Source organism: Myotis myotis, unplaced genomic scaffold, assembly GCF_014108235.1.
Source record: "Myotis myotis isolate mMyoMyo1 unplaced genomic scaffold, mMyoMyo1.p scaffold_m19_p_1, whole genome shotgun sequence".
In the NCBI taxonomy this organism is placed as follows: Eukaryota; Metazoa; Chordata; class Mammalia; order Chiroptera; family Vespertilionidae; genus Myotis; species Myotis myotis.
Genome location: NW_023416313.1, coordinates 84,417,315 through 84,443,303, shown reverse-complemented (window position 1 = coordinate 84,443,303; position 25,989 = coordinate 84,417,315). Strand labels below are relative to the sequence as shown.

The 25,989-nt window shown below is 39.7% G+C and overlaps 1 protein-coding gene across 1 annotated transcript in view; it reads left to right on the top strand.

Moving 5' to 3' along the window:
* Positions 1-25,989, top strand: part of EGF (epidermal growth factor) — an 89,120-nt gene that overhangs the window by 42,672 nt on the left and 20,459 nt on the right. Inside the window, exons 9-18 of the mRNA XM_036343242.1 lie at positions 991-1,116; positions 2,165-2,301; positions 4,690-4,838; positions 9,913-10,017; positions 11,232-11,455; positions 13,500-13,667; positions 14,372-14,521; positions 17,561-17,680; positions 22,009-22,125; positions 22,896-23,021. Of these exons, the coding sequence (XP_036199135.1) occupies positions 991-1,116; positions 2,165-2,301; positions 4,690-4,838; positions 9,913-10,017; positions 11,232-11,455; positions 13,500-13,667; positions 14,372-14,521; positions 17,561-17,680; positions 22,009-22,125; positions 22,896-23,021 (1,422 nt within the window). The remainder of the gene's footprint in view (positions 1-990; positions 1,117-2,164; positions 2,302-4,689; positions 4,839-9,912; positions 10,018-11,231; positions 11,456-13,499; positions 13,668-14,371; positions 14,522-17,560; positions 17,681-22,008; positions 22,126-22,895; positions 23,022-25,989) is intronic.

Here is a 25,989-nt window from a genome sequence, read left to right as displayed (position 1 = left end):
ATTTATACCATGGCTTAGTGTAGATTTAAATGATATTTTTGGTTTTTGGTTTTGGTTTTTAGATAGCAGAGTGTAGTGATTATGAAGGGGTTTGAAATTAGATAGCCCTGAGTTAGCATTCCCAGTTACTAGCAGTGTTATTTTGGACTGTTACTTGCTCTCTCTTGGTCTCAGTTTCGTCATCTGTAGAGGTTAACAATACCTCCCTTCTGGATTTGTAGCCAGGATTAAGCAGATGATGGATGCAAAGTAGTTAGCCTGTTCCTTGCACCTATAAATACCCCTCTATGTTTATTTCATAGACCTAAGCATATAGAGGGATGGATGAAACTCAAAATTAGCAGAAGACTTATGTGTGGCTTTTTTTTTTAAAAATAAAGAAAACAAAAGCAGTCAAGAGGCCAAAAATGTGAGAGAGAAAAAAATATATTTATCACTAGGAAGAGTTAGACCAGTTGCCAAACTCATCAAAATGTATTTCGGCCCTGGCCAGTGTGGTTCAGTTGGCTGGGCATCGTCCATGCACCAGAAAGTCACAGGTTTGATTTCTAGTCAGGGCACATGCCCAGGCTTGATCCCCAGTGGGGGCTGCGTGGGAGGCAGCCGATCGATGTTTCTCTCTCATCGATGTTTCTATCACTCTTTCCCTCCCCCCTTCCTCTCTCTGAAATCAATAAAAACATATTTTTAAAAAATGTATTTTGCATTCCACCAACTGCCAATGCACATGGTCTTGAACTCAGTAATAGAACACCAGGACAAGGGCCATTGAGATGTGAAGGGTAAACACTCAAGATGTTAGGTTACAGGAAGTCAAGTATGGTGACATTTTGCTTCTAATCTCTGCAAAATAAACTTGATTGCAGCAGCATAAATGATTGTGGAAATGGTTTAAAAAATCTATATATACCTGGCCCAACTCAATATTTTGATAAAAAATTGTTATATTTTTGAATGACAGCATCATTACCAAGCAATTGTCTTTTGTAGGCTGCTCATCACCTGATAATGGTGGATGTAGCCAACTCTGCCTCGCTCTCAGCCCAGTGTCCTGGGAATGTGGCTGCCTTCCTGGGTATGACCTTCAACTGGACAAAAAAAGCTGTGTAGCTTCAGGTTAGTGCTGTGGGTGTTTGAAAGTGTGTCTCTGCAAAAGTATGTGCAAAAAAACCCATTTCATTTATAAAGACAGAGCATTAAAGGTCTGAATTTTTTATTTTTGGAGATGGAAAACAAATTATTATAAATGTAAGTAATGTAAGTAATAATCATATAAATAATAATGTTTTTGAGGAATATTTAGGAGTTAATTAGTATTCAGCAAAGATTTGCTATAACATCAAGCGTGGTATTCCAGTATATGTGAAAGTCATGACCAGAATAGATTTAAACACGTTATAGTTAAAAAGAATTGAATAAATATTTGTCGATTGATTTGATTTTTAACTCTCCAATGAATGTAATAATAATACTTTGACAAATTCAGGTTTTTTAATGTCAAAATTCAATATGAAGTTGTATGCTTTGACTATTATTTTATCTGCTAATGTTACACCTCTTGTGTCCTTCAACAGCCTTGGAAATCCTAGATTTATACTAAATTGATTTAATCTCTCCTGAGATTCATCATGCTTGCAATCTGGGATTGCCTTAGCCCAATACTCTTAACTTCCCAGGGTCTTTGTTAATCTAGCACAACCTGAGCTCTGAAAATTAACAAGGGTCTTGTTATTAACTCAGATAATCATGCTTCCGTTCTAGAAGTGCTCAGGTCAGAGGAGGGTATTTATTCAGATCTGAATTAATACAATATGCTAATTTTAATATGTTTCAGTATGCGTGAGTCAGGGAGATTACAGCACTAACACTTGTACCATTTAGTTATGGTGTTGGTTATTTAATGCTGGCTCTTTCTCTAAGTAATTTGCATTTTAAAAGCAGGCCCCTAGACAGGGACGAATCCAGTGATGAAATTCTGGCAATATGTCACCTCATGGAAAAGGAACTCTTCTTGCCTGTCTTAACCTACACACACTGGTGGGAAGTTAAGAAAACAAGTACTGCAGAAGTTAAGGAAGAGGGCGAAGGAAAGGGAAGAGTCAGAAGTGCCTCTTGGCTTTCAAGGCGTATTTTAAATGGAGCCATATTTGAATTTGGTTATCAGGACCACAACCGTTTTTGCTGTTTGCCAATTCTCAAGATATTCGACACATACATTTTGATGGAACTGATTATGGAACCCTACTCAGCCAGCAGATGGGAGCGGTTTTCGCTCTAGATCATGACCCTGTGGAAAATAAGGTAATGTTTTGTCACTTGAACAGGTGTGGCTGTGCTTTAAGGACAGAGTAGAGAATTTAATCCTAATAGATGACCTGGGCTACTTGACAATCTTCTTTCAAGTTCAGAATCATTAGGCACAGAAAAATGTAAATATATACATTGAAGCATCATTTGAGAAATGTTAAGGATTTTCTATTATCAGAACCCTGGTTCTTGATGTGATTCAGCTATTTTATTAGAGATGATTCAGCAAGATCTTAAGTTTAGTTTTGTTTCTGGAGCCTACCCCAGTGCCATACACATAGGAAAAACCCGTAAGTAGGTTTGTGATCATTTGCTGGTAGTGGGAGAAGTGAGAGATTGGGGTTGTACTTAGGAGGGGTGGGTTAGTAATTTGCACTTAATGTATGTCATTGAGAGAGGGAATTTAATGACCTATCAACCATGGAAATCAGGAAATGGAAGTTTATGGTTCATGTGGGAATGGCAGTCTAACTCATGAAATGACTTACATAATAATAAATTTTTACATGCAGTTTTAGTATATAACTTAGAATTTCTGTGTTACCAATCTAATCATTTGATCATTTGATCTTTGTTAGTTGTCTTTGTGCTAAGTTAGAATGTGCTTGAAATATGTTACAGTGTCTTTGGGGATTATCACCCATATTTAGTTTATATAGTTATTACTCTCCCTCCATAATTATTTAGTTATTATTAGGTTAATTTATAGAATTTTAAACTTTGTGCTTTTATTTTTTCCTGATTTGAAGCAATCTGGTAAATGGCCACAAAAAAAAAAGAGAGAGAGAGAAAGAAGCAAATTAATTCCATGTTTAATTGGTATGGATTGATGGCCAAATATAACTACTTTTGCAAGTAAAAGTTTAGTAATTAAAGACTAGCAAACAGTTCTTTCTTTTCCATGAGCTGAACCTATATGACTCCATGGAAGAGTTATATTAACAGAAAAAAATTAATAGAAAAAATCAATTCAAGATTCATTTATTACCACACTAGTCTTTTTTTTCTGCACAGATAGTATTGTTTTACAACTAGATGAATGAGACTAGATGAATTTTGTTATGTGGCTCTCTTATTTTTCTGGTCAATGTCCTCATTTTCTTGCTTCTCAAATGGTGGTATTTGAACCATCAGAACTGACATCACCTTGCATTTGTTAGACCTGCACATTCTTGGGCTCCACCTGTGACCACCGAATCACAGTTTGCATTTAAACAAGATACCCAGGGGGTTTGTGTGTCAATTTGAATTTGAGAAGCAATTCTAGGAGAGTGTTTTGGAATATGAGAAGTACCCATTTTGTATTATGGGATAGAACCTTTTCTATCTTATCTAGGACAGTGGTTCTCAACCTTCCTAATGCCTCAACCCTTTAATACAGTTGTGGTGACCCCCAACCATAAAGTTATTTTTGTTGCTACTTCATAACTGCAATTTTGCTACTGTTATGTATCATAATGTAATTATCTGATATGCAGGATGTATTTTCATTGTTCGCGACCCACAGGTTGAGAACCGCAGATCTAGAAAAATGGTAACCTATGATATCTGGAAAGATGATAACCTAATGAATTACCAGTTTTTGAATACTCTCACTATTGATTATAGATTTATGTCTATGTGTGTACTCAAGTTAAAATCCCACAAGTGCTATCATTAAATTGTAAGCTGACCCATCCCAGTTTTTCACATTCTCATGAACTACTTGTACCTACTTGACAGAGTACGTACTAGATTGAAAAAGAACTTTGTACCTGCAAGGTATGGTCTGTTGGACAATTAAAATGCAATTATATAAGGTAAGAGATGAAAAAAACTTTAGCAAATATTTAGTGTAACTTCCTCATTTTTACAGTTGAGAAAACTGAGGTTCAGTGACTTGGCCAAGGTTATCAAACAAACAAGTGGCAAAACTGGGAGCAACCTGCGCCTCCCGGCCTGCAGTCAGTGGAGGGCTGTGGACCGTGCAGAAGACACAGCCCAGTGTGCAGTCCCCATTAAACTGAAAATTGTTGCTCCCTTTCAGTCTGTAGAAGCCTAGGGTTCAAGTACAGTTTGTTATTGACCAATGATCAAAGATGAATAAATTACCAGTTATAATATGAACTATGTGCCAGGTGCAGGGCTAAAGAGTTTTATATATAAAACTAATGTACTTGCTCTTATAATCCCCATTTTACCAATGAGACAGACTGTGACATTGACTAACTTGCTGAAGTTTACAAGCACCTGGGAAACAGCTCGGTTGAAGTTCAGTTGCAGGTGTGTCTATGGCCAAAGATAAGCTCTCAACAATTCCAGTGTATGATACTCAGCCCATTTGTATATATTCCACATTTATTTTTTAAAACGAATAAAAATTGTTCATGTTCTCTTTTGTAGGTATACTTTGCCCATACAGTCCTGAAGTGGATAGAGAGAGCCAATATGGATGGTTCCCAGCGAGAAAGGCTCATCGAGGAAGCAATAGATGCTCCCGAAGGTCTTGCTATAGACTGGATTAACCGTAAACTCTATTGGACAGACAGAGGGTATGTTCCCTTTTAGCCATGTGAGGTAGGAGTCATGGGGTAGGTAGGATAGCTGGCTTCATCCTCCACTTTGAACATGGGAAAATACGGATGGGATTGGAAAAGATGTCCTCAATGCTGTCCATATTCCCTCCACCCTTATCCCCCCCCCCCCCCCCAGGCAAATGTTCCTCTTTTCATCAAGATTGGCTCTGTACCTGTAGGAGCATTTTGAGGGCAAAGAAAGTAGCATGTGTTTTTGCACTTCAGGCTAGAAAAGCAAAACCTGTGTGAATATAGTCAACACGCATTCCTTGAGCATCTGCTGTCGATGGGGCGCTCTCCCACGCCACACGGGAGATACAAAGGAGCATGAGGAGTGCTTCATCTTTTCAGTCAGGTCACAGTTTAGCCAGGAGGTAAGGCCCATGCACACAGGGAAAACCAATACAAATGCTTGGCATACATTTCAGCCCAGGAAATGTCCTAAGGCCGTGCATAAACAATTGCCAAGTGAGGGGTGTACACTCCCAGAGGGAGTGCCGGGAGGGGCTTCAGGGACCAACTGGCCCAACCCCTCATTTTACAGATGGGACACTAAGGCTCAGAAAGGCTAAGTGATTTATTCAGGGTTACACAGCACACAAGTGACAACTCTTGGACTAGAATCCACATGCTGGCCTCTAAGTGACGTCAAGGAGGGAGAGGAGCTGTGAGGAAAGTCCTCGTGAGATCAGAGAAATGGCCTGCTTTCCCTTTGGTGGAAAGCAACAGAGCCAGAGAGAAGCTGTGGTGTTTCTAGCAGACTGCTCTTGGGGCTACAGAAAGGACTGCTGTGTGTGTGTGTGCGTGTGTGTGTGTGTGCGTGTGTGTGTGTGTGTGCGTGTGTGTGTGTGTGTGTGTGCGCGCGCGCGCGTGCACGCGCGTGTGTGGCCTGTGTGAGCCCCAGGAATGGTGGGGGTGGGAGGAGGGTGAGGAAGTGCCTGCATCCCCCATGCGTGCTGGGAGAGCCCACTTCCCTGCTTGGGAGAGGAGGAAGCACCTCACAGGATGGTGTCAGAGATGCTCTGAGCTAGAATGATGCTTTCCCAGAGCCACTTAAAGCCATAGAGTGAAATGGTGGCCAACCTGAACACCTGGTACCTATGCATCGTATTACATTAAAAGAGAGGAGAATTAATTAGGGTTTCCCATCTATGAAATCAGCAGTCCTGGCATACCGGGTGAAGTCCCAAGGAACAGGTTTGTATGCTTGGGGGAGGCTTTCTATGCCCCAGAGCAGCTCTTTGGTCTCGATAGCCCATGGGAGACAAAGGCATTTTTCAAAACGAGGCAGATGCTGATGTGATGCAGCACATCTATATCCAGAGTGGGTATATTTTCATTCATTCATTCACGCATTTAACCAGACCTTCATTCTTTTATTCTTTGGGGTATTTATTAACTGAAAGGTTCCAGATACTGCACTAAGAACTTCATATCCATGATACCATCGAATCCCCCAAAGATCGGTTTTCTGATCCCCAACTTAAAGAGGAGAAAAGTGAGAATCAACGAGGTAAAATAACTTTACCAAAGTCAAACAGCCCGCGAGTAGCGGAGCTGGAATTTGAACTCAAGGACAGCGACTCCCGAAGTGTATGCTTTTAATGATCACAGATATGTACTGCCTCCCCCTATCAGCGCTGATTAAAATGTGCTCAAGCCAGAGTCACAGAACACATGGAAATCAACTTCAGTTGTCATCATGATAAAAATCATCATAACGGCCTCCTCTGTGGTGAACCTACTTAAAAGGATATTTAAAATGTCAGCTGTGCCTAATGACAGAGCTTGTACACGGCTCTTCTCAGAAGAGTAAACGTTGATCAGGACAGCAGATGTCAGCGCTGTCGACCCCTGCGAGGCTGCCAGGTCTCCTCATCTTTCCCGCCTTTGCCCGGCCCCTCTAATTTGAACCGTGTTTGATTAATAGCAGCAGGAGACCCACGGCGGAAGCGATGCCTTCAGACACAGACAGGCACCGTAGCCTGAGACGCAGGCCTCAGATTCCCTAGTTCGCTGGCTTCGGTAATAACAAGCCCTTCTTAAGCCCTCTTTCCTCTAAAGGCAGCTGCTAAAAGAAAACCTTTAATTTGTCTGGAAATGAAAGGTTTATCGTTTGAAAACCTTGATATTAGCTAGAAATTGGATTTAAATAGCTGAGATTCCACGCTTGTGATATTAGATTATATGGTAACTCTGAACCAATAAAAGAACCAGGGTGGGTGCCTCTGGTTTACGTTGGCTTACGAAAAGACAGGTTCAGATGAACATCTAACAGTAGGAAGGAAGCTAATTGATAATTTCACTGGCAGTGCTGTTATTTGGTACTAAGGAATCCTGCGTCCTAAAGTCAATCGCCCAGTAAAGAAGAATCAAGAGGGTGAAAATATACATCTTTTGCTCATCCTTTTGAGATCAAAACTACCATGAGGCAAAAAAAAAAAATCACTCTTCTAAGGTTCTAGATCAGTGATGGCGAACCTATGACACGCGTGTCAGAGGTGACACGCGAACTCATTTTTTTGGTTGATTTTTCTTTGTTAAATGGTATTTAAATATATAAAGTAAATATCAAAAATATAAGTCTTTGTTTTACTATGGTTGCAAATATCAAAACATTTCTATATGTGACACGGCACCAGAGTTAAGTTAGGGTTTTTCAAAATGCTGACACGCCGAGCTCAGAAGGTTCGCCATCACAGTTCTAGATGAACAACTCTTGCCGTGGAAGGAGTGTGGATCTTAGGGGACCCCAGTGACAATGGGACTGGTTTGGTAGAGGATACAAAGGGAAAGATGTTCCACTAGAGTCAGGGTTATGCCTGAGCTCAGGTGAGCCCAGTGTCCATGCTCGTTCAGCTTTCTCGTTGCCCACACTGGAGTTGGGGATTTGCTTTCTGGCCTAATCAAGTAGTCGTGTATTATTGAGTTCACCCCTCAGGAAGCTTTGAGAGAAATTCCAGCTCTCCTGCCTGAGATAGCTCCGGAGTCAGGGTTTCTGATGGTCTCGATTCTCATCCCCTCACTCCTGCTCAAAACAGTCAGAATCTAGAGGTGATGCAACAATGAGAGCAGAACTGACAGTCACAGCATCTTTAGAATTCCTTCCTTCCCGGCCAGGGGACAGCACAGGGACAATGTGGCTGAGTGACTTGGACACATGGAGTTAGAAAATACCTGCCACCCTGCAGTCCCCTTCATCTGGGAATAAAATTATCTCTTAAAAAACTGATTTCAGAGAGGAAGGGGGAGGAAGAGAGAGAGAGAAACATCAACGATGAGAGAGAATCATTGATCAGCCACCTCCTGCACACCCTACACTGGGGATCGAGCCCACAACCAGCACATGTGGGCTCGATCCCCGGCAACAGCTATATATTATCAAACATACTTTCTGATTTGCAGTAGGGAAACAGGGCCGGCAGGCAGCACACCTGAACAAGGTGGTAGGTCCTTACAGATGTTTGTTGAGTGTGTTAAAAGATAGTTATACTGCCCTGACTGGTTTGGCTCAATGGATACAGCATCACCTTGTGGACTCAAGGGTCCCAGGTTCGATTCCGGTCAAGGGCATGTACCTTGGTTGCAGGCACATACCCAGTGGGGAGTGTGCAGGAGGCACCTGATTGATGTTTCTCTCTCCGATGTTTCTAACTCTCTAGCCCTCTCTCTTCCTCTCTGTAAAAAATCAATTAAAAAAAAGAAGATATACTCCTCGGTTTTGGTAGGGAAACAGGACAGGTGCCCCTGGTGGGAAAGGGGTGCTCCTCTTCCCCCCTCTGCCTGTGGTCTGTCAGCTCCAGAAGCTGCTCAGAAGCCCAGGTTACCCCCCGGCCGGTGACAGGTGGGGGCTTTACAGAGTAGGTTTTAGCATTTGATTCCATCCCCCTTTCTCCATCCTGCTGCCACTGCCCCAGCTCCGTCACCATTCTCTCCTGTCCAGCTTGTCCTCTCCATACTAAAGCCACAGCATGAGGACTGTTTCCTACTCCTCAGGCCTCCCAGACTTGGCACTCGCTTCTGCTTAGGGTGTTCTTTTTTCAAAAAAAATTTTTTTTATTGATTTCAGAGAGGAAGGGAGAGGGAGAGAGAGTTAGAAACATCAGTGATGAGAGAGAACCACTGATCGGCTGCCTCCTACACCCCCACTACCGGGATGGAGCCCAGAACCCAGGATGCCCTGACCAGGAATTGAACCATGACCTCCTGGCTCCATAGGTCATGGCTCAACCACTGAGCCACGCCTGCCAGGGCAGGGTGTTGTTTGCCTGTCCACTCCCCTCCTCTCTCCCTCCCAGCCCTGGCTCTCCTGCTGAACTCTACGCTCTGTAAGGACAGAGACAGGCTGTTGTGTCTCCAGTGTTTAGGCCAATTCCTGACGTGTACAGTAGGTGCTTGCTCAGTAACTGTCTGTTTGATAACCAAGGTTTGTTTGACAAATAGATGGAAACACTAGGAAACAAACAATTTCTTCTCTGCCAGATTCCAGAGAGCTATTTATTAAGCATAAAGTTTAGCAAATAATAGTCGTTTAATGCTCTCATTTGTCTAAATATCATGTGGAAGAAAATAAAAGTCAACATAAATCTCCCTTGCTGTCCTTGTGCGGCTGTCTCGGGGCCCTCAGAGCTTTCCTCTCCTCCTTCCCGGGACCTGTGACCACGAGGCTACCCCTTCTACTGGCTTCCATTGGTTCCTGGGGTGAGGGGAGGCTGTGAAGAGAAAGGGATGGTGGGATTTGCACTACAGGCTGTGTCTCTGCCAGGCCACTGACACGATTTCCTCTTACCTTATCCTTTCACTGTGCAATTTAACTGCCTGGGATAAATATTGGCATGCTAATGAAAAGACTACAAAAATAGAATTTGTGGGCATTTGGTCCTGATGTGTGTGTGTGTGTGTGTGTGTGTGTGTGTGTGTGTGTGCACATGCTCAGTGGGAGTAGCTTAGAATGTCGGTCTTTGCATTTAGTAAGCAACAGTGAAAAGGAGTATTTTTGTTGAAAAAGTAAAGGTAATGTAACAGCCCCTTAATGTGACATGTATTTTAGGAAATCTGTCATTGAAGGCAGTGATTTAAGTGGAAAACATCGTGAAATACTCATTAAGGAGGACGTGTCTCAGCCTCGAGGAATCGCTGTTCATCCCATGGCCAAGTAGGTCCTTGTGAAATTCGGGTGCCTTTCTGAGAGGTCATGTTTGAAATGAAATGCTAAGGTCCAAAATCTGTCTTCAAACCTCAGTGGGTCAGGGGAATTGAAAACCAAGAAAATCCACTAGATTTGGCCACATCTTCAGATATGATGTGGCTACTGTGATAACCTCATTTTTAAGTCTTTTCATTTTCTATTTTTATATAAATATTTTATTCTCTAGATATCCTTTCATTTTAATCAAATTCAATTTCTTTTTAAAAGAAATGGGCTGTAATTTAGTAATCAATCAGAGATAAGCCCATTAAACTGCTTTCTTTAAAAGGTTACATTATTGTTTTCTTGAACAGAGGGTGATACTTAGATTGTATGACTTATTAATTCTATTTAGAAAAATCATAAGATGAGTTCAAATGATGGGCCATTCCTAGATTTAGACAAAAGGAAATAGAAATCATGAAAGATTAGAAGATTCTATGTTGTTAATTATGAATTAGTGACAAATATTGGTTTCGGTTCAGATAAGTAAGGAGAATCACCAATTCCTCCCTAGATTTTTAAAAACAAGGATAAAAAACAGCTCTTTTATTTATGATGGTCTATGGGAAAGATAATAATGGTACTAATTGATCATTGATTTGGAGCCAGCCACATGAATAAAAGAGTGACAATATATCCATCTCTAAACAGGCCAGAGAAAAGATATGGACCTCAAAAAATGTCCCTCAGCAGTTATAGACTGTGATATACAGAACTTAAATTAACAAGGTTAACTGAGTACATTGTATAAAACTAGATAGTAGATAAATATGCTCTTCTCTTCATGCTGTAATTTTACATGTACAGCGAGTTTATATCTGCATAGCAGAAGGACAAGCTAGCAAGATTTCAGTGCCACTTGTAGCATGAAATGCTAATTTAAAAATATGCACTTGAGCACACTTTCAATTACTAATATTCTGCAATTGTTTAAAATTAATAATTCCTTTTTTATCTAATGACCTGAGCCTTAATTCAACATTTCCTGTCCAAGATGCTCTACATAGAAAAGATAAGTTTTTGCTTTTGAAAAAATGATTCATCCAACATAGTGCTATACTTGCTTCTTCTATAGTCCTTAGTTTATTCTAAAGTAATTTACTTGATGTTCCCAATGGTGAAAGAATAGGAGAATTTTTTGTGCAAATTTTATTTATTGTATGCTTTCTTGATTAAAGGAGATTATTCTGGACGGATATGGGGATTAATCCACGAATTGAGAGTTCTTCCCTTCAAGGCAATGGCCGGCTGGTTATTGCTAGCTCTGAGCTGGTCTGGCCCAGTGGAATAACGATTGATTTCTTAACTGACACGTTGTATTGGTGCGATGCCAAGCAGTCTGTGATTGAAATGGCCAATCTGGATGGTTCAAACCGCCGAAGACTTGCCCAGAACGATGTAGGTGAGGCTTTGGGATGGGTGATTTCTTCATCTTGACTGAGAACTGATGAGTGTTAAATACAAAATGTGTTTATACACACATGCATGTGCATACACCACATTTTAAACCATCTGATGAGAAAGAAATAGAGACAGGCTGACAGACTTCTCTGGGGATTACCTGAACATTGGAATATTGAATAAAAAGTGATGTGCAGTCATTTCTCTTTGCCAAGATTTCCAAAAATCAGAAGGAAAACTTTAAAAAATTTAAAACTTTTTAAAGAATAAGAACTTGATTCAGCTGTTATCATTTCTTTTGTTTTAGAAAATGTCTTTTCAGCACCGAGATAATATCCTCTTCAGAGATTAATGAATATCTATTGATAACCTGTGCAAAGGCTTTGCCCCTTATTATAGTTTCAGACCTTACATGGGTTGTCATGTATTTTCTTAAACATCCTTAAAACACTGTAGTTATGATAACTGTTAAAGGAGAAGTACAAATGGCTATGAGTTTCCTAGAGAGATTCATTTACTAGTAGACTCAGGGAGACAGCATTTGAAGCAGGCCATGTGGGAAATAGATGATGATAAAACTTGATCATTTGAAATAAAGCTGCAGAAATTGTTTTTTGTATGTCAGTATTGCCAAGATATGTTGATGAACTTAATTCTGAATGTACTAGGGAGCCATTGCATGTTCTGGAGCATTGGTATTTGAATATGAGATTGGTATTTCAGGATAACCACTTAAGTAACAGAATAAGAGTTGGAAGTTTGGAAAGAAGGAAATCAGTCAGGAGACTACAAAAGTTGTCCAAAAAACAGCTAATGAAGGCCTGAGCTAGAATATTTCCATAATAACAGGAAAATGGAGGACCATTGAAAAATCACTGTAAAGAAAAAAATTGAGATTTACTAACAGATTGGATATAGAAATGAGGGTCAGAGGGATGTTAAAGATGCTTCAGAGGTTTACCAAATGGTTGGTTGGAAGATGAAAACACATGGTTTCTTTTTTAAGGAATAAGCTAACAAACTAATAATCTGTATAAGTTATTTATTTTGCCCATTCTCTTTAGTTTTAGAGGTCATTAATTTCTAGATTAGTATTATATGTTACATAGATCAAGATAAATAAAACTGTAAATGTTACATCCTTCTATGTTTCTTTAAAAATTAGAGATGCTTCACATAAATGATAAGCTTGTGCACAATTATAGACTTTATTCATCCATGCACTTAACAGATATTTATTGAAGCAGATATACAGTGGAGATTTAAACAAACATTGTTCCTGTGAAGTCATGGGTCTAGAGGTGAAGACTTATTTTAAAAATGCATCTCCCAAATAAATGTGAAATTTTAGCTTTGATATATGAGGGTATTAAGGGATTTGAAAATTTCTCACCAGACCATAAAGAATCAAGGTTCTAAACCAAAAATCATAGCAGAAATTTAAAAAATAATTTGTATTTTTACTCTAATCTGTGACTAATGCCACTTCCTATTAAAGGCCATTATTAAATAACTGGACATTAAATGTCTAAATAACTGTTCCCATCACTACAGTGCCATCTACAGGTATGTAAGTGGTGGCTTCTCAACTGTCAGTTCAGGATTTTTTTTCTTTAATTGAATTTATTGGGGTGACATTGATTCACAAAACCATACAGATTTCAGGTGTACAACTCAACAAAACATCCTCAGCACGATGCATTGTGTACCGAAGCAGCAGGGGCTGTGAGGACGAGCCCCTTGCACGAATTTTGTGCATCGGGCCTCTAGTTAGTAAATAATAATACAAGAATAAACTCTGTGTTTTGCATACTCATAACTGTAAACCTACATTTGCGCCATCCTGTATGCCAATGAGCCCTTATTCTCCAGTTCTCCAAATGCTGGGTGACCATGGGCTTTGCTAGGACTTCATACCACCAGGTTCCCATTCAAAGATGAGGTAGGGATAAGTGTAGGAATCGTGTGTGTGTTTCAAGCCTTATTCTTTTAAAAATATTCATGGCAAAGACAAGACGTATGTAATGCACTGGGACTGCTTCCAGGTCACCCGTTTGCTGTGGCTGTGTTTGAGGATCACGTGTGGCTCTCCGACTGGACCATGCCATCGGTAATAAGGGTGCACAAGAGGACTGGCAAAAACAGGGTACGTCTCCGAGGCAGCATGCTGAAGCCCTCATCACTGGTTGTAGTTCATCCATTGGCAAAACCAGGTACACTGGACATGTTACACAGTCTTTCTTTGGCTGGAATCTGCAACTATTTTAATTGTTCGATGGCAGGGGAGGAGGGGGGATGTTGCAATTCTCACTAATCCAGGTTGAGGTTAAGATTTCCCAAGATTTGGATTTTGTTTAAACTAAGACAGCCTGGTAGTGAATTTGGGCTTTATTCTTTCAATCCTATCCCCCCCCCCTCCCCCGCCAACTAGACAGCTTTTATCTATCTCGTCTTTTTAAAAGATTCTTGGGTTAAAGGCACTGAGGATGAGGGTGGGAGAGGGACAGTTCAGCCACCTGCAGGGGAAGCTTCTGTCTGCATTGGGGCCTTTCTCCACACCCTGAGCGTGCCAGGGAGTGAGCAGGTAGAAAAGGCACCTAGTGTCCTACAGCAACTCTTCTTTCTGAGTTGCCCTGTGTCCGTCTGACTAGATCATGGGGTAGGAAATAGGAATATCATCTTTCTAAAGAGCTTCTCAGACAACAGTACTGGTTATCCTCAATAAATTAACTCATAAGGTAATAACATTTTGAGCTAAACTGAGCTCCTTATAGGAGTGCCTCTGAAATAGCCCTTGCTACAGGCTCCATTTAGAGACACCGAGTTTCTCTCCCGCTGAACTGTACACTGTGATTTGTATCAATGTGCCCTTTTGATCTCCAAGCCCATCTGTGAATGCAGCTCTTTCCCCTGCTAGGAGCGGATCCCTGCTTATTCCAAAATGGAGGCTGTGAACATATTTGCAAAGAGAAGTTTGGAATTGCTCGGTGTTCATGTCGTGAAGGTTTTGTGAAAGCCCCAGGTGGGAAGAAGTGTCTGGCTGTAAATGTTCATCAGATACCGGCAGGTAATGTAATAAATTATGTGCTAAATCATCCTACCTTGGCTCAGGGATACAGTTCTATACAGTTTCTTCATACAGCACATGAAGAAAACCCTATGCTTTTGCTGAGTTTTAATATTTTGTATAATTAAAAGCCCCTCTGCTTTCAGGGAGGCCAAGTGTTTTTTTGTTTTTTGTTTTTCTTCCTCTGATGAGTCTGGGCTTCTTATTAAAGACTAAATTGAATTGTTCTCCTTTTGTTGTAAACTTAGTGAACAAAAGAAAATATTCAAAGCCCAATCCTCCAACCCCCTCTTTATGGTGGAGTAGCCCAAGTTTAGAAATAAATGTCAGTATTTTACCACCTCAATTAATGTTCAGAGATATTTTGTTTAGAAGTTTTATGGCCTCACTGTTGGAGGTGGTCATATACAACCCCCCTGCCATGTGATTGGTGTTAAGATAGAAGTCAAAGTCTTTTCTAATGGATAATATTTCCTCAAGCAAGTATGAGGAATCCAACCTGAGAAAGCTGTGATCACAGTTTTAAAAACTAACTATGACTTTGAGGAAGAGGAAGAGTGGGTCCAGTGTGATGTGTCAGTAGTTCTGACTTCCTTTTCTTGACTGTACATCTAAGCAATTTTGGTATATTTGGATATATCTCTTGATATCTTTGTACCAAAGAGAATTTACCTTTTATTTAAAATATTTTTTAAAAAATTTTTGTATTCATCTAATAGGCATGGTGTAAGGTAGATGACAGATTGACAGCAAATAAATGGATCAATCTATCCATGAACTAGAATTAGATATTTTGGATTTTCAGAACTTTCTATTCATTGTTGTCTTAGGACAACAGTTCTCAATATTTTTAGTTTCAAGTGTCCTTTACATTCTTAAAAATAACTGAGAACTGCAAAGAGTTTTTGTTTATGTAAGTTATATCTATCCATATTTATATTAGAAATTAAAACTAAAATATTCTAAAAATATTTATATTAAAATTATACTAATACTCCATTATATATGAACATAACATAATTTAAGGAAATAAATGAAATAATTATATACTTTTTATAATTATATAAAATTAATATATAGAGGAAGGGAGAGGGAGAGAGAGATAGAGATATCAATGATGAGAGAGAATCATTGATTGGCTACCTCCTGCATGCCCCCAACTGGAGATTGAGCCTGTAATCCAGGCATGTGCCCTGATCGGGAATCAAACTGTGACTTCCTGGTTCATAAGTCAGCACTCAACCACTGATCCACACCAGCTGAGCTGAAATAATTATATTTTTCCAAACAAAAATATGCAGTAAGAAGAATGGCATTGGTTTTCCTTTATATCTTTAATATCTGATTTAGTGGAGGGCAGCTGGATTCTCATATCTGCTTATAGGTTAAATTTGCTACTGTGTTGTTTTGGTTAAAGCACATGAAGAAAATTTGGTCTTACAGAGACATAGAGTTAGAAAAGGGGGAATACTTAGCTTTCTCAGATGCCCTTTTTTGTATTTTTTATTTGATACTATGTTGGAACTATACAGTTGGTAGTTTCTTAGAGTTTAGTTGCAATGTGGAATCTGAAACCATATCAATGAACTTTTTTGCCTTCTGACACATTAAAATCCAGGGGTCTATTTTGTGCTTTGAGTGGCTCTATTTTACCTTGCATGGTTTATTAGCATCATGTTTTGGTCATTTGAAAATATGGTTGAGTTATGCAGGTCTTCCAATTGTCACATTAATATACAGAAATCACATTAATTTATTATTATCTTCGAACTCATCAGAAAAGTCTTTGAGTATCGAGATTTTTGTCAAGCTCATGGTAGATGAAAACATTTTCTATAATTCTACTTTTCACTTGAAAGCTCAAATTTTATTATTGGCAACAAGTACTGTGAGTTGTTTCCCTTGAAGTGGCAGGCTCACTTCACTCATTTCTCAAAAAACGCTTGCCAAACCTTTAAGTGTTAATAACATAGTTTATCAGTCATTCTTTTGAGTGAAAGTTATGCTCAGTGAAAAAAGAGGCTAGTTTCAACTTGTAACTCAAAGAACATACAAGTGATTTTCCTTCAGACAACCATCATAATTCAGTATTTTCACAGATAACAGAGTGTTTTATGTGTACTTTCCATTTTATTATACAGAATATCAAAGAGCCAAATGTTCCATGGTCGAGATGTTTAAAAATTAATCATTCTTACTCTTTATCATGGATCTTCTTAAGTGAAAGTGAAATGTATGCGTGTGTGTGTGTGTGTGTGTGTGTGTGAGTGTGTGTGTGAGTGTATGTGGCAGTGAAGAACATGAGCACTAGTAGAGTTTGATGCCATGGCCTTGATTCATGCTAAGGCACTGAATTCCACCCATCATTACTTTTGCCCATCAGTATCAATGTAGATACAGTGAAAAAAGACAAAAAACATCAATGTTATTTGCCTTTTATAAAAATAGCTTGACCTTGTAGACTCCATGCAATGGAACCTCAGGGATCCATGCACCATACTTAGAGAGAGTATTTGATGTTTTAGGGAATCCAATTTTTCCATGTCTTAGAGGTTGTATAGGTCCTATGCCTATATTAAATTATGGCTTATTTATGCTCCTCCACATTTTTAAATAAAAAATCAGGCAAAAATAAGTCTTGAAACAGTCTAAAGGAGGAGTGCATATGGAAGTCAGGTTGGGGAGATCAGACCTCTAATTTTCCCTTGTAATGACAGTCTATGATTATGGGCTGAGTATATTTATAAGGATTGTAGTATTTCACTCTTATTGTTTTTTTGCCAATACCTAAAAATGTCCTGTCTTTCACCCCCACTGCCTCCCTTTCCTCAACCATCAGTTGCATGGAGTAAAGCTGGGATGGTGTGGTATAGCAGGTGAGGTTTTCTAAATCACCAAGACCCTGATAGTTTCCTTGAATGCTCTTACTGTAAGAATGAATCTGAATTCACACCCAAAAAAGAGCCATAAAAATAAATTAAATACAACATTTTTTGAATCATAAAAGATAAATTAATTGTATCTGTTGACTTTCAATAGGTAGCAACGCAGATCTAAGTAATCAAGTAATGCCATCAGGCATCTTATCCAGCAGTCGAGGATTTGAAGATAACAATACAGAAACTCAGCATATGCTGGTGGCTGAAATCATGGTGTCAGGTATGAATAATAAATCCTCCAGTACAGCTTTGGTCCCAACAATTTCCATCCTACCAATTAAAATTCTGAATTATCCTCTAACTTAATGTTGGCTACATCTACACAAAATTAGTGAAGCCCAACTTTGGACTCCAACTTTGGAACTTCTCTTCTGAACCATGTGCTGGAGGAAGATGGCCCCGTATTAGACTGGACATGAACTTTATTCATTGAGACTCTGCACTGAACCTTCTTGGAAGAAATCTAACTTGGAAACAAGGGTGAAAAATAAGACAGAACAGATTTGAGTGTATCCCCCACACCTTGTATTTTTGATATTTGGCCTATCTAGCTGTACTTCCATTCGTGTGAAAGTAGATAGTAATTGATAAGAAAATATAGGCCATTTGCTTCAGCTGCTCCAGGAAGTCCACAAATAGCAACTGTTAGAATTTTCCTTCTATATGGCACATTTATCACCAAATTGCTAAGTTATTTGTTCAGTATTTAACAACTTTAGGGAACATAATTCTTTTATATTCTGTATTCATTCATGAGACCGGTGGTTTTCAAATTGGATTTAGCTCAGCCCTAGGTCTTCTGCAAACCCCACACCTTCTCAGTCTAGGTCTCTGCCCTTCAATCAGTGCAGCTGAGTAAGATTTTAACAGTGTCTGTGACTTAAAATATGTTTGGAAACTCCACAGTAGGACATTACACTTAACAAAGTGCTCGTCCAACTTTTATGATCTACAGACTAATTTGTTAATGTATAAGTCTTATCCCTCCTCATAAGAACTTATCAGTGTGATTTTTTAATAGAATACAAAGAGGCGGATATTTTTAGCAATGATAATTTATAAGGAGCTTTAGAGTTTACCAGGCACTTTATCCTCCAATTTGATACTTACCACAGCACATCATCTTACAGATATAAAAACTGAGACTAAGAAATATGAAGTTAGTGACTTGACCAAAGATTTTAAAAAATTATGACCAAATAATTAATTCATGTCAAGAAAGTGAGAACTGGAAAACATTGTCGTATTAGGAATATTATTCATTTAATAACTATTTATTTGTCACACATCATGCTAAGTGCTGGTTGCCATGATGAGATAAATATAGCCCCAGTCTCCAAGATATGGTCTGATGTGGAGACAAACAATGTGATGGAATAAAACAATATAAATATGAACAGTATAGAGAAACTTTCAAAGTCACTTGGGATCCCTAGAGGTTCATAGAGTATATTTTGAAAGACTAATGATTGGGGGACTTAAAGATCAAGATAAATGACAGTAATTTAGGCACATGGGTTGAAATGGAAGAGTGATGAAATGGCCAAATATTTGGAATGTATATATCATAGGCTGTGTTTGGCTCTCATCTGGAGACATACTGTGCCTTGTGTAGAATAGATGGAATTGATTGTCTTGGTTAAAATGACCTAATCTTTTCATACTTGGATTGTGTTCTATTTTGTCTTTGCTTATAAAATTGTAGTTCTACCTGTGTTAGGCTACGGGGTCTTATTTATGAGTGAGATTTCATTTTGTAAAAGTGTCTATACTAAAAAGAGCTTGAAAACTCTATGTTGGATTTTAGGTCAATATATTTTTATTCCCCAAAGACACGCATTGATTTGTAGCCAGTTGATCTGTGTATAATATGACAAAGAAACTCAATCATAAAAATTTCATTGTCAAATCTACTAAAATTATGAATGATTCTAGTTCATGAATAAAGTTTAAAATTCATAATGTGGCCTATTGGGCCCTTAGATAAACTAATCCTTACATGCTTCACCAACCAAGATGTGTGCCCTTCTGTCCTCGGCTTTCTGTGACCTGCTTCAGTTACCCTGGTCTTACTGGTAGCATGCAGGTGCTGTGTTCTTGGCCCACGGTGCTCTTTCTAATCCTTCCAAGTCCTGCAAATCCTTCAGACCTCAGCTTTTTAAAAAAATGTATTTATTTTTAATTTTTTTATTGTTTTCAGAGAGGAAAGGAGAGGGAGAGAGAGATAGAAACATCAATGATGAGAGAGAATCATTGATTGGCTGCCTCCTGCATGCCCCACACTGGTAATCAAGCCTGCAACCCAGGCATGTGCCCTAACTGGGAGTTGAACTGGGACCTCTTGGCTCAACCACTGAGTCATGCTGGCCCGGCCAGACCTCAGCTTTATATGCCCTTGCTCAGAAAGTCTTTCCTAGTCTCCTGATCCAGGTGAGCCACTTCAGTTCTCTTAGAATTAGGGATTATTTTATGAAGAGTGCTTACCATACCTGTACTTAAATAATCTATACTAATAATAGAGGAATATGCAAATTGGTTGGGATGCCATCACATAATGACCAATCAGGGCAGGGGCAGGGCTGCGGTGGAGACCTCTTCGCACACCTGCGCTGGGGTCCGCAGGGCGTGGAGAGGAAGGGAGTGCAGATAGGCAGTTAGGGGGATCAGGCTAGGAGAGAAGATAGGCAGTTAGGGTAATCAGGGCAGCAGGGGAGAGCAGTTAGGGGAATCAAGTTGACAAGGGAGAGCAGTTAGGCAGCTAGGGAGAATAGGCCAGAGGGGAGAGCAGTTAGGGGGATCAGGCTGGCAGGGGAGCAGTTAGGGGCCTCAGGCAGGCAGGCAGGTGCGTGGTTAGGAGCCAGTGGTTCTGGATTGCGATTTTGTGCACTGGGCCTCTAGTTAATTATATAAGAAAGCAGAGTCCTTGTCTATATTCCCCACCACTGTATTTTTGGCTCTCATTAGGATCCGGTATGCATTAGGTACTTTTGAATGAAATTATTAATTTTACCAACAGGCCCCAGAATCTTCTCTAGTGTGATAAGGCAAATTGTGATTCAGGTTGTCACAGCATGCTTCTTCCTTATCATCCTTATTTAGATATGCATAATATTTTATAATTTTCAAAGGAGTTTTAAAGATCACTTTTTCTCCAAGGACATTCAACAATCATGTAAAGTAGACTGGACAGAAATTGTCACTTGTATTTTAGAGAAGGGGATTGCAAAGCCCAGGCATTCCTTCTTTCCAGATCTAGTTTATGGTAGAAAGAACTTTGGCGGTAGCCCATCCCTCCCACAATTGCACATCCATTGCTTTTTATTGTGCAAAGCAACCGTAGGGTTTGCAAGTTACGAAATAAATCCTGAATCAGATTCTAATTTAAGATAATTGTGCAAGTGATTTAAAATGTCTTGAGTAATTGAATACTGTCCACCACACACTCTGAACAGCCTTGTGATTTGGAAGCTAGTCCTCCAGGTAAATGCCGAATCAAATAGGTAATTGATTTAGTCTGAAGTTATCCATCTTTAAGAGTCAGAAGTGACACATTACCAGGCAAGCCTGAAAGGTATGTTTTCCCACAAGAGAAATCTTACTGAAATAGCTAAGCAAATCAAACACAATTACCCAAGTCTGCGTTCACATGGCATCAAATCCTACTTTGATCATTTAACTTTCTTTAAATTTATGGGCACGTTTGACCTCTTCTATATTCAGATGAGCAAACTTACTAGTGAATAGACAGATGACAGTTTATATCCTACTGTGGGATGTCAGATCCCCCCAACTCCAAAAGGGAGGAGGCATTTGGAGAGTGATTATATAGTAGTTAAAGGGCAGGGGGGTAGGGGAGTCTTGCTCATGTTTATGGCTCAGCATGCAACTCTGTCCCCTGGGGCATTTGCATTTAATGGAGTATGAAATGAAATGATCCATTTACAGCATTTAGTTTATATGGTTCATGACTTTGTAAAAGTGCCTTGAGGTTTGCAAGTCTCTGCATAAATCTTGATAATAAACATACATATTCTATTATATATGAAATGTAATTTTAGTAAATCAACACTAAATCTTTATGATTGAATCTCTTTGCCATGTTAGTACACAGAGATACTTGCTATATATTACACTGTGTGTCTTTGAGGGATAAGAACACATTGACCTCTTTTGTATGTCATTATGGTTGGGAATTCTCAAATAAGCTATAAACCTTCTGAAACTTGAGTCCATTTACTCCTAGAAATGTTATAATTCAAATTTTAAATGCTTTTAAAAATTGTAAATAAGTTCATGCAGGGCTGTTTGAACACCAAACAGTTCTTTAGGACTAAAGATTTGTTGAGAGCATGTAAATGAGAACATATGGCGTGTGAGCCCTTTAAGATGGATATAACTTCCAGGTCAGCAGTGTTTCTATTTGGAGAATAACCTGTTCCAGAACTTGGAAAAGGGCACACTGGAGTGTTCAGTAGAACCCAGAACATGAAAGCCCATTGTCACCTCTGAGGTATGGAAATAATCTGATGGGATTCTCGCTCTTTTCAGATGAAGATGACTGTAGTCCCGTGGGATGTGGCCCACACTCTCGGTGCGTCTCAGAGGAAGAGGTTGCCACGTGCCAGTGTTTGAGAGGATTTGCTGGAGATGGAAAAGTATGTTCTGGTAAGAGTGAAGGTCAATGTACGTACCTGCGGAAAATAGTGAACCAGAAACATTCTTTCAGATCAAATGGGTTCAAAAATCTCCTGAAGGACTTATGTAATCAGCAGGATTGAATAAATTATTTGGTATTAGCTAAAAAGATAATGGGCTTGCCCTCGGGGGTGGGAGTGGTGGTGGTGGGGGGGAGGAGACATATGTAATAGTTTAGCTAACAACAACAACAAAAAGGATAATGGGTGGCATGTATAGTATTATGAAACATAGTATGTTGTTACATTACATTGAGTTTATGTTAAAATTACATTATATATGGAGTTGACATTAAGGAGAAGAATTTATAATTAGTTCAGAAGTATGAATTTGAGTTCAAGTCAAATTTATAAAACCAACAATTGCAATAAAAACACAGCCTTTTTTCCTCCAAAAGCTTAGGTCATATGTTTTAATTTAATAAATAGACTGTGATGAATCGGCTTCTATTTTACATTGATTGCCTCAAAATTATTAAGTTAGCGATTACTGTAAAAAGTTTCAGTCCTTATGGCCTGAAACTCTGGCACAAAGTGACTTACTTACACATATGTAGCTAATCAGACATGTGAGGGATCTGTAAAAATCGACTGAGACATGAGCTTTCTGGGTTTGCATTGCATTTGCAGTCTCTGTAAACAACTGAATGATCATATTTAAGATTATACTTATTCTTTCCTCGTATCCTCATTTAACCTAGAAAGGCCTATTTGTTTCATTAGTTCATCATTTGCCCACAGATATGGATGAATGTGAGATGGGTATCACAGTTTGCCCGCACCCCTCCTCCAAGTGCATCAATACAGAAGGCAGCTATGTTTGCACGTGCTCAGAAGGCTACCGAGGAAATGGGACTCACTGTCTTGGTAAGAGTTTGTGTGCTCAGGTGGGTGGGCGGAGGCAGGCTTGGAGAATCATGGAATGCTCTGGGTGTGGTGGACCAAGAAAAGGCAGGATATAACTGGGTGATGTACATGTTAAGACTAAAAGGAGTTGTGTGGCCTGTTCAAACGGACATCTTTCAGTTCTTGGTGCATAGTCAAGCCTGTGCCCGTGTACTGTTCTTGCACTAGTCAGCGACAGCACCCAGCAGAGGCATTCACCCCTCTGCCTTTCTAGTTCTTTTGTCTGGTTTCGAGTGACGCCAGGGCCTCTTCAATACTGCATACCTTGATCCCCGGCCAGTGTGGCTTGGTTCGGTGTCATCCAGTGCCCTGAGGGGTTGCTGGTTCAATTCTGGTAGGGGGTGCATGTGCTCACATTGTGGGTTCAGTCTCAGTATGGGGCATGCAGGAGGCAGATGATTGATGTTCTATTCTCACATCAATGTTTCTCTTTCTCTCTCCCTCTCCCTTCCTCTCTCTCTCTAAAGAAAAAAAAAAGCAATCAAAATATTATAAAAAATAATAATACTCTATTCCTTGAGCCATCCTGGGTGGAATTGAACATTTTCTTTGTCACCAAATTTGGCAATGGAACAGCTGTGAACTGCAGATATAGGTTTTAGTGTGTGTGTGTGTGTGTGTGTGTGTAGGAAAAGAGGTGTGGTTCTGTGAAAAGGGCTCTTCGGTGGCTCTTGATAATAGATGAAAGACTCAGGCCACTGGCATTTAGACACAAATAATGAACGATTAAACCTCTTTCATAACCACCATCCTCTGCCAACGTCTGGGTGTGGCTTGTTGGAGGGGAGTTCCACAGTGGCTGCCCTGTCCCATGCCAAGTGTCAGAAGCGAAGCATCACCGTGCAAGTGAAGGCCTGCCTGCAGCCCTCGAACCCAGTGAAGTGGGTGTCTAAGGTTGTATAGGGCTTCAAAATGTCTCTGAGTGTTTTATTTTCCTGCTGAAAACATAAAAATCTTTTTACAGCGAGGGGCAGATACCCTGGTAAGAAACTAAAATAGTCCTGCTTTCTCCTATATGTTGAGATTAAAGATGAAATATCATTCAGCTTCCAGGATCTGGCTGATTTCAATCAGGCCTTTAGCAGATTAGTTTTGTGGAGTTCACAGACATCTGTAAGTGCTATTTTGAGCACATATTTGGCTGTCAGTCAGGAAAATGTCACTGCTCTAATTAAGCTGGCTCATAGATAATTTAGACAAGCAGGCTGTATATTTAATTTACTTTGAAGAGAAAGGAAGGGCCCAGCCTGCCCCATAGAAGCAGTGAGCTGGCTCCTACCCTTTCCCTCTCCCTCTCATCTTCCATCTCCTCCTTCCCTTCCTCTATAGATATAGAGATATGTAGATATAGATATAGATATAGATAGAGATAGAGATAGAGATAGAGATAGAGATAGAGATAGAGATACAGTGCTATATAAAAGAGTTGTTACTTTTTTTTATTAAATCTTTATTGTTAAGATTATTACATTTGTTCCTCTTTTTTCCCCCCATAACTCCCCTCCACCCAGTTCCCACCCCACCCTCCTCCCTCACTCCCCACCCACTGTCCTCATCCATAGGTGCACGATTTTTGTCCAGTCTCTTCCCGCATCCCCCTCACCCCTTCCCCCCCCACAAGAATAGTCAGTCCACTCCCTTTCTATGCCCCTGATTCTATTATAATCACAGTTCATTCTGTTCATCAGATTATTTATTCACTTGATTTTCAGATTCACTTGTTGATAGATGTGTATTTGTTGTTCATAATTTGTATCTTTACCTTTTTCTTCTTCTTCCTCTTCTTAAAGGATACCTTTCAGCATTTCATATAATACTGGTTTGGTGGTGATGACCTCCTTTAGCTTTTTCTTATCTTGAAGCTCTTTATCTGACCTTCAATTCTGAATGATAGCTTTGCTGGATAAAGTAATCTTGGTTGTAGGTTCTTGGCATTCATCACTTTGAATATTTCGTGCCACTCCCTTCTGGCCTGCAAAGTTTCTGTTGAGAAGTCAGCTGACAGGTGTATGGGTACTCCCTTGTAGGTAACTGACTTTCTTTCTCTTGCTGCTTTTAAGATTCTCTCTTTGTCTTCTGCTCTTGGCATTTTAATTATGATGTGTCTTGGTGTGGTCCCCTTTGGATTCCTTTTGTTTGGGGTTCTCTGCACTTCCTGGACTTGTAAGTCTATTTCTTTCACCAGGTAGGGGAAGTTTTCTGTCATTATTTCTTCAAAGAGGTTTTCAATATCTTGCTCTCTCTCTTCTTCTGGCACCCCTATAATTCTGATGTTGGTATGCTTGAAGCTGTCCCAGAGGCTCCTTACACTATCTTCGTATTTTTAGATTACTTTTTCATTTTGCTTTTCCGGTTGGGTGTTTTTTGCTTCTCTGTATTTCAAATCGTTGACTTTATTCTTGCGATCCTCTGGTCTGCTGTTGGGAGTCTATAATATTCTTTATTTCAGTCAGTGTATGCTTAATTTCTAGTTGGTCCTTTATCACAACCTCGAGGGTCTCATTAGATTTCTTGTAGGTCTCATTAAGTTAATCGGCAGTTTCTAGAAAATTCTTGAAAAACCTAAAAGTGTGGTTTTGAACTCTATATCCAGTAGTTTGCTTTCCTCCATTTCTGTCATTTGTGTCCTTTTTCTTTGTCTCTGCATTTTTTATGCTTCCCTGTGTTGATAAAGTGGTTTTCTGTGCTAAGTGTCCTCTAGGGCCCAGTGGTTCAGCCTCCCCAATTACCTGAGGAGGATACTCTTGGTGCACCCCCTTGTAGGCTTTGTGCACAGTCTTGTTGTAGTTAAGGCTCGATTGTTGTAGGTATCACTGGGAGGAATTGACCTCCAGGCCAATTGGCTGTGAGAATCAGCTGTGTCTGCAGTGGGAGAACTTTGTGCTGGAGACACCCCTCCCGGGCAAGACTTGCTTCAATGGGGCTTTGG